Source organism: Pteropus alecto, unplaced genomic scaffold, assembly GCF_000325575.1.
Source record: "Pteropus alecto unplaced genomic scaffold, ASM32557v1 scaffold205, whole genome shotgun sequence".
In the NCBI taxonomy this organism is placed as follows: Eukaryota; Metazoa; Chordata; class Mammalia; order Chiroptera; family Pteropodidae; genus Pteropus; species Pteropus alecto.
Window position 1 is genome coordinate 397844 of NW_006436672.1, and position 8358 is coordinate 406201.

General features: G+C 55.5%; 1 protein-coding gene across 6 annotated transcripts in view; it reads right to left on the reverse strand.

Moving 5' to 3' along the window:
* Positions 1-8358, reverse strand: part of TACC2 (transforming acidic coiled-coil containing protein 2) — a 172206-nt gene that overhangs the window by 131138 nt on the left and 32710 nt on the right. For all 6 annotated transcript variants that reach the window (XM_025047958.1, XM_025047960.1, XM_025047957.1 and 3 more), the window contains exon 4: positions 1-4448. This exon is cut by the window's left edge and continues 817 nt beyond it. In XM_025047958.1, coding sequence (XP_024903726.1) covers positions 1-4448 — 4448 coding nt within the window. The remainder of the gene's footprint in view (positions 4449-8358) is intronic.

Consider the following 8358-nt stretch of genomic DNA (forward strand, 5'->3'; position numbering starts at 1 on the left):
CAGCTTCTCCCATCTCCTCTGGCTTCTCACTTTCCTTCAGCATCTGCGGGACACCAGTCATCTCCTTCCCCACGCTGGCACCTGGCAGGTTCTGCTCTACGACCGGCCCCACCAGCCGCGGCAGCGTCTCTGGAGCTGGATCCCGGGGAACCAGATGGGAAATCTCAGCCTCTCCAGCCAACTCTCGGTTCTTCTCCTTGGAGTCCACGCAGAGTCCAGCAGGAGGGGCAGCGAGCGGGGCTGCAGCCACTCCTTGAGTCCCATCTGGAAGCTTCTCTGGGCTTGACAGCACCGTGGGGGCCTTGCCCGCCACACTCCTGCCCGCTCCTGCCTTTTCTCCCGGTGCACGCTGGGGCCGGTCGGCAGTGAGCACTCCGAGCACAGACTTCTCGAAGATCTTGGTGATGTGCTCCCTGAAGTCAGGGAGCCCGGCGAGCACGCTGGCCGGCCGGGTGCTGGCGTCTGCACTGCGCGATGCGCCCTCCCTCAGGTCCTGGGGAGGACCCGCCATCCTCTGCTTGCTGCTTTCCACCTCCTGGGCTGCCTCGCCCGCCGTGCCCTCCTCACCGGCCGGGCACACGGTGATCTCACAGGCCTGGGCATCTGCCCCGGCCACTCTTGCCACCTTCTGCTCCCCTGTTGTCTGCTTACCATTGGCCAGAAGCGGCGTCCTGTCCAGGTAGGGCACGGAGTCCACGAGTCCCTCAAAGATCCCAGCTTTGGGGGTTTCGCTGCTGGCTCGCACCGCAGAGACGTCCCCAGCTGCGGCTCCTGGCTCCAGGGGGCCGCCGGCAGACAGCTTCCCGGAGCCGGCATCTTCCGAGGCAAGCAGGGGCTCCCCCGTGGAGCAAGTGCTTTCAGCAGGTGCCCTGGGGCCTTGAGAGGAAACCGCCTTCACCCCACGGTCTTCTGCCCCTCTCCTGGCAGCACCATCGATATGCAGATAAGGCGTGTCAGAAGCAGCCTCTTCTGGGGGCCCAGACGGCAGGAGCCTCTTTGGGTCAGGGACAACCTGGGCTGCGGAAATATCAGCTGTGCCCCTGGGAATCCCACCCAGCTCTCCTGCCTGCGGCAAGGCATCCTGGCAGCTGGCCGAAGGCTGGTCAGCTTGGCCAGGCTCACCCGGGGCAGAGGCAGGAGCTGGCTCCTCAGGGGAGGGGCACTGATCAGCCTGAAGGAAGCCGCCACTCAAGGCAGCTTCTCCTGGCTCCTCCGGAGCCCGCTGCATCCCCAGGTTGCCTTCATCAGCGTCCCCACCAATGTCAGCAGCCACACCTTCCTCTTCCTGCTTCTTGGCTGATGGGAAACTTCCAAGAAGCTTCTGGGCCTCTACATCCGAGGCGGCCGGGCGCTCCATTTCCTTCTGCGGGGCCGGCACGCGTTGCTGCTCGCCTTCCTGGGTTTCCTCACACGCCTTTCTCTCCGGAGCATCCTGAGTGGGTGTGACGCTGGGGCTGGCAGGCGCTGGGGCTGGCAGGCAGCGAGCTGCATCCAGGAGAGCTACTGAGTCAGGCTGACAAGGTGGGGCCACCGCTGTGTTCCCACTTGCCTTTTTTGTCTTACCCAAGCCCTGGAGTGGGGGCCAGGCGTCAGCTGCTTCAGAGACACCTGCTTCCCCAAGACATGCTTCTTCACGCTGGCTGCCGGCTTTCAGCACAGCGACCGGCTCCTGTCCGGGCTTGTTCAGCCCCCGCCCGGCACAGCCGCCCTCCTTTCTGCCTGAGTCTTGTAAGGTGTCTGCGGCAGGAGGCGAGAGCGCGGAGAGCTGACTGCCAGTGCATGCTCCCTTCCGCCCCTTCTCTTCTAGTGCAGGCGACTCCCGTCTTACTGGTGCTGACAACTCCGACTGCTCTGTCACAGGACTCTCCGGAGCTGTGACCTTGGGAGCTGAACTTGGAGCATCAGACAGACCGCCTTTGCGGCACTCACTCTGAAGTTCTGATCCTGAAGCCTGCTCCTCATCTCCACGAGCGGGCAAGCACGCGTCCTCTCGAGGTTCCACGGGGATGTGGATTTGGGGAGGATCCGTACCTGGGGTCTTAACACCTGGAGCGGCCTCTTCCTCGTTCTCACGTGGTTGGGACTTCTCCCTGAGCGTATCAAGGACCGATGCCTCTGGGTCCAACTGGGAAGGCTCGAGATGGTCCTCGGAAGATATCGAGGGCCCCTCCGGGGCAGCTACTCGTATCCGGCTGTCCCCTGGGCAGGACAGGTTCCCCTGCTGATCTTGCTCTGGGCTGAGTGTCGTGAGCCCACAGTCCACTGCCAAGCTCTCCCCCTCAGGGGGATGTGGCCCCTCGGCTTGGACTTCCTGTCCAGCTGCATCACGCCCCAGCCCACGGGGGTGGGAGGATGTAAGCAAGTCCTCCCCATCACAGCTGCTGGACCTCTCCCCAGACAGGTGGCTCCTCGTCTTTATTTCAGACATGCTCTCCACCTCCTGGGCTTTGGGGACAGCCTCTGCGGCAGGAGTTGACAGGAAGTCTGATTTCTCAGATTCTAAAGCAGGAAGGGAGGCCATTCTTTCCAGTCCCCCCACGTCCTGAACGGCGTCGAGACATGTGGACGGAGGTCCTAGCCCCTCCCAGACAGCTCCTTCAGGAACAGTGAGTTCACCAGCTCCATCTGGCCCAGGGGTCAGGACAGGATCCCGCTCACGGAGCTGATGCAGTGAGCCTGACGCGTGGACCTCGCGGTCTCCCAGCATCCCGCAGGCCACTGAGCTGCGAGCTGCAGCTTCTGACGGAGGCCCAGGCCTGTCGGTCTGCCCGGGAGTCCCGGCTCTGAGAAGCTGTGCTGAGGCCGTGCTTGGAAGGACTTTGCTCCCCACATCGCTGTCATTGGTTACCTCTGACACCTCGTCTTTCGGCATCTCTGGGTTGGGCTTACAGCTGAAGGCCTGGTGTTGCTCTCCCCATGGGTCCCCCATATCTGCACCATCAAGTGGCTCTGGGGCTTCTTCCTGTCGTGCAGGGTCAGCCCCAGGGATTCTGCTTTCCTCCTTGGCCACAGCTGGACTGCCAGGGGCCTTCGCTTCGTCCTTGGGCCCTGGCGACCTTCCGGCACTTTCATCTGATGCACTGGGAGGAGGAGGCAGCCCCCCTTGTTGGACTTCATGGCTTTGCTCCCTGTGCCAGAGCTCTCCCCTCTCCTCCTGGGGCAAACAGGCAGAACTCTCTCTGGGGCTCCCTTCGGCGCCCTGTCCCTCGCCTCCGATATCAGATGCACGCCTCTCCTGTCCCACCAGCCCTGCATCTGCCAGCTCTGTGGCCGGATCTTTAAGAACGGGCATCTCAGCCCCGGAAACCAACTCTCTGGTCAGCCCGCTGGGTTCTTCTGCAGCAACTGAGGCCTGAGCAACTGGCCGTGAAGAGGGGCTGGAATCTGGACGCGGCTCCCCAGCGCTCGCAAGCGAAGCGCCTGCAGGTTGGCTGCCTCCTGCCTTGCAGACAGCTTTACTGTGCTCGGTTCCTCGCGTCCCTGTCTGCGAGTGACACTGAGCATCGCTGGTGTCCAGGGTCTCCGTCCAAAAGCCCCTGCCTCCCAGCACCAGGGCAGGAGGTGGGGGATCCCGGGGCAGCTCTGCATGTGGCAGCTGAGCCCCCATTTGCTCTTGGCAGCTTTCCCAGGAAGCGGCAATTGCCTCAGCTTTGTGGGTAGCCCCTGAATTGCTCCCAGTGGTACAGCAGGCCCCAAGGAATTCTGAGTCAGGGGCCAAATGCTGAATTGGCATTTCTACGGGGCAACTTCCTCTGTCTGAGGCTCCAGGGGCTGTATCTTGTGGGGTCAGGGTCTCTGGCTTTGGGGGGCACTCCTCTAGGCCAGCCGAATGCTCCTTGCCTGACTGGGCTGCAGGAGGGCTCCTAGGGGTCACTTGTACAGAAGCCGCTTCCTGTCCAGACTCTGGCGGGGGGAGGCCATCTGCAGCCTCCTTCTCCTGGGACGTGAAACCAACAGGCGGGCCATCCACCCCACACAGCTGTCCCTTCATCAGCTCTCTGGGAGGTGCTGGAGAAGCTCCTGGCGACTGGTCAGTGGGACTGGAGGAAGCAGACTTCTGTCCCTCTTCCTTCGGGTCTTCCTCTCTTCTGGCACTGGGGACCATGGCAACCGCACTGTCCCCCTGAGGCGCCAACGCTGTCAGGGTGTCCCCCGGGGTTTCTGGAGAAAGTTTCCTCCTGGGATGCTGAGTAGGGGGCTGAACAAGGGGCCAGGTTTCAGGTGCTGCTGCTGGGCTTGCTGAGCAAGCTTCCGGGGGGCCCTCAGCAAAGGGCAGGGAGGCTGAAGGGCACTCTTCCCAGGGCACTGGTGGGCTAGACAGTGGAGAGGCTTCTGGGCCCCCGGCTTTATGTGGGTGCTTCCTTGGCTCAGTCACCTCTGGGGACACGATGCATGGATCCGAGCTGGCGGCGGCGTCAGAAGTGGAGCAGGAGCCGTCGTGCCCGACGCTGCCAACAATGAGAACATCGAATGCGTCATCAGTTCTCATGGACACCAAGGACAGAGCCACATCACAGGCAGAATCACCCCAACCCTCCCCGACAAAGGCCACTAAACACACCATCCCCATGCAGCTCATTTCCCCCATGAAAAGACCCCTCACCCAGTCCAGGCCCATCCTATAACATTACACATCACTTTCTCCAAAAAAATCAAGGCAGGGAATCTTAAACATTCATGCTGGTCAGTACTGAATAGGGAAATATGGAAACTAACTCACAATGGTATAAAACACAAGAAACTCAGAAAGTTTTAAAATAAGTTTAATATAATTATAGAGGGTTTGAACCAGTTCTGTGTAGTTTACAAGGAGGTCCCAAACACTCCTTAGATGTTTGGGAAAAGGCACAAGTGATCCTTTGACGTTTGTGCTTTGAAATAAAGAGGGATTATTGATAATAGTTAACTTGATTCTTCACATTCAACAGGTGGTACCGTGAGAGGCATAACCCAAAGTCAATTCTATTTGGCTGTGGAATTTCTGCATGCAACCTATATACACCTCTCGGGAGCTGAATTATACCCATATTTGTCTTGAATACACTTTAGCTGGACAACATGGGAAGAAAAACTCGGAAGCGTCCAGGAAATGTGAGGGTACTGGGCTCAGAATTATGGACCCGCTACAGATAACAACTATCCAGTTATTGCAAAATAGCTTATCGCATACTCTGTGTGGACCGTATTTCTCAATTCTATATAATTTTAATTAAGTGCATTTTTAAAATTTAAAAATAATCCATTTCCAATACAAAATTTTGAAAATGTAGAAAGGTAACAGAAGTATTGTTTTTTTAAGGGTTTTGACCATTTTCTTTAAAGTTACCGTAGAGAGGAAAACAGCAAAGGAAACTGTGTGGGATCCTCTTCTGACCGTTTGCTACGTGCGTGCACATTCACACATACACAGACCTGTGTGTTTGGGATGTGACCAGTGGAAAAAAATCCCTACATGTTCGGTACCAAGATTATAGCTTTCCATGCAAGGCAATGCATATACATCCATATAGGAGGGATGCATACAGGGGGAAGGTGAAGTACATACCTGTTAAAATGTAGAAATATATGTTATGGACTGAACTGTGTCCCCCCCACTCCCCTAACACCCAATGTGACTGTATCTGGAGACAGGGCCTTTAAGGAGGTAATTAAGATTAAACGAGGCATAGAGAGTCCTAGTTCCATAGGTCAAGTGCGCCTATAAGAGGAAGAGACACAAAATGCCCTTTACCGTGAAAGGACACAGCAGGAAGGTGCTGTCGACAAGCCGAGAAGGAAGGTCTCACCAGAAACCAGCCCTGCTGTACCCTGAGCTTGGAATTCCAGCCTCTGGAACTGTGGGAAAATAAGTTTCCATTGCTGAAGCCACCCAGGCTACGGCATTCTCTCACGGCAGCCAGGCAGACCAATATAATGGGTAGAAGGATGATTATTGCACTATCTTTTCAACGTTTTTGACGTTTCAAATTTCCAAAATGCAAAGCTGGTTAATTAACAATGGATGCAATTCATTGGACATCAAGGCTCTGTGTGTTGCCTCATTTAAATTTGCTGTTGGGGAGTACGCTGCCATTTTACAGATGAGAATGTGGAGAACAGAGAGGTTAAGCTTGGACCTGATGGGCCACGGTCTTCTTATTCACTCTATGCTGCCCCCAAGAACAAAAACTTCGGAAGAGAGATGCTGAATGTTTGTGTCCTCAAATTCATAGGCTGAGCCCTAATCCCCAAAGCAATGGTTTTAGGAGGTGGGGCCTTTGAAAGATGATTTGCTCATGAGGGTGGAGCCCTCAGGAATGGGATTAGTGTCCTTATAAAAGGGACCCCAGAGAGACCCTCCTCCCTTCTACCATGTGAGGACACAGGAGAAGATGGGCATCTATGAACCAGGGAGCTGGCTCTCACCAGACATGGAGCCTGCTGGTGCCTTCATGTTGACCCACCAGCCTCTAGAACTGTGAGAAATATGTGTTGTTTAAGCCCCAGTGGTGTTTTCGTGATAGCAGCCAGAACAGTCAGAGACAGAGGGCAAGGGGCTCTTTCATTCCAGCCTCCCACGAAGCCCCTCACCTATGACGTGCATGTGACATCACGCGACATCCTTGAAGGAGGTGTGTACGCACCATCACCACACCAGTCAGCCATCCTCATTCAGTGCCTGTTCCTGAATATACGACATGAGAATGGCATGCCCGAGGCGCCGAAAAGATTTAAGACGGACCCAAGAGAGAGCTGGCTACTGTCTCAGCCAGATTATCATTTTCTGACCTAAAAGTGCAGCTACCAAGGGCAAAGAAGAGAAGATAAGAGGGTAAGTTACATGAATCCCTCTAATTCCTAAGTGGTCACAAAGGCAGAAGTGCCCACGGAGGGCCCTGGGCCCTGACCCAGCACTGGCTGGCATGTGGGGACCACTTGGGTGCAGTAAGGGGCTGGGCCTGGCCTTCTGGAAAGCACAAAGCTCAGGAGGGATCAAAAGCTGCAAGGATGTTGGCTCAATAGATTGTTTCAGAACCAGCAACTCTGTACTCCACATCTGGCCATTTCCCTTTAAACGAACACTTGACATTTAATTGTGTCCCACCCATAACTAGCGGTCAAACCCTTTAGTAGTTAACGAGATTACTGGTGTGTAATTCTGAAGCGAAGCACTCCTATTTAGGTCGGCTTGCTCTAGGAGCACAGAACACTGCCCCCTTCACGCTCAAACAAACAAAGCCGCTTCCTTGTCCCCACCTCTAGCAGGAGTTGCTAGTTTAAGGGGAGTGTATGTCTTTGCTTCAGGCTGACTGAAGTCATTGTCATCTGGGGACAAGATGATAAATTCATCTTGATTTGGGTCACCTTAAAACCTTGTGGGTCTTATCACAGAGCAATCGAGAACAAACGTCGAACTGAGTGTGAGGCACGCTCTCCCCCCAAAACAGGAATCCAGCCTTTGGTTTATTCAGCATAAGCTGAGCACCAGCAATCGCTTTGATTAGCTATCAGAAGCAATTTTTAAAGCCAGATTAAAGCCACTCACTGGGAGCAGATTGGCCTAAGAGCAGGGAAACTCTTAAGAACTGATTTGTAGAGGGCTCTGCATTAATCGCAGTTTACATAACGTCCTTTTATGCTTCCAGATTTGAGTCGAAGTGTGTGGGATGGAGGTTCTGTTCAGAACTCAAAGGCGAGTTCCCGGGGGCTGGGCTCTGGATGGAAAGCTTTCAGACCCAAGGGGATGATGCTGCCTTTGTGTTGAGCTTGGGAGGCACCAGACTGCAGCCTCCTAGGGGGTGGACCAGATACCCCCAGCACAAGGAAGGGAAATGCATGGGGCATGGACCTGGAAGGAGGGGTGACTAGCTGCAGCGGAGATCTGGGTAGACAATGGAGACAAAAAAGGCTCTCCCCACTCTCCTAGCTGGAAACGATCGCCCAAGAGGGGTTCCTGGACGCATGTTTAAGACACACACCAGCTGACTGGGACGCTCAGAGGAAGGAGACCAGTTGAGGAAACAAGCATGGCTCTGCACCGCCGGGCTTTAAGATGAGCAAAGCTGGAAAGGAAAATTGTCAAGACGGAGAGTTGCCACGTACCAAGCATGTTCTAGGGTCAGGCCCATGCTCAGTACTTTTCGGTGAATTTAATTCAGTTAATTGCATTAAACCCACACAGTTGTCCGACAGAAGATGTTTCCCCCCATCACATACATGAAGAAATATTCTCAGAGAGGTTCAAGACTGAAGCCTGGGTCACAGAGCTCCTGGTACAAAGCAAGCTCAAGCCCCATGCTGCCCGCTCCATGGCCGGCCGCCCCTACTCCACCCCACCCCCACCCCCACCTCACCCCCACTTCCCTGCACTTGGTCCTC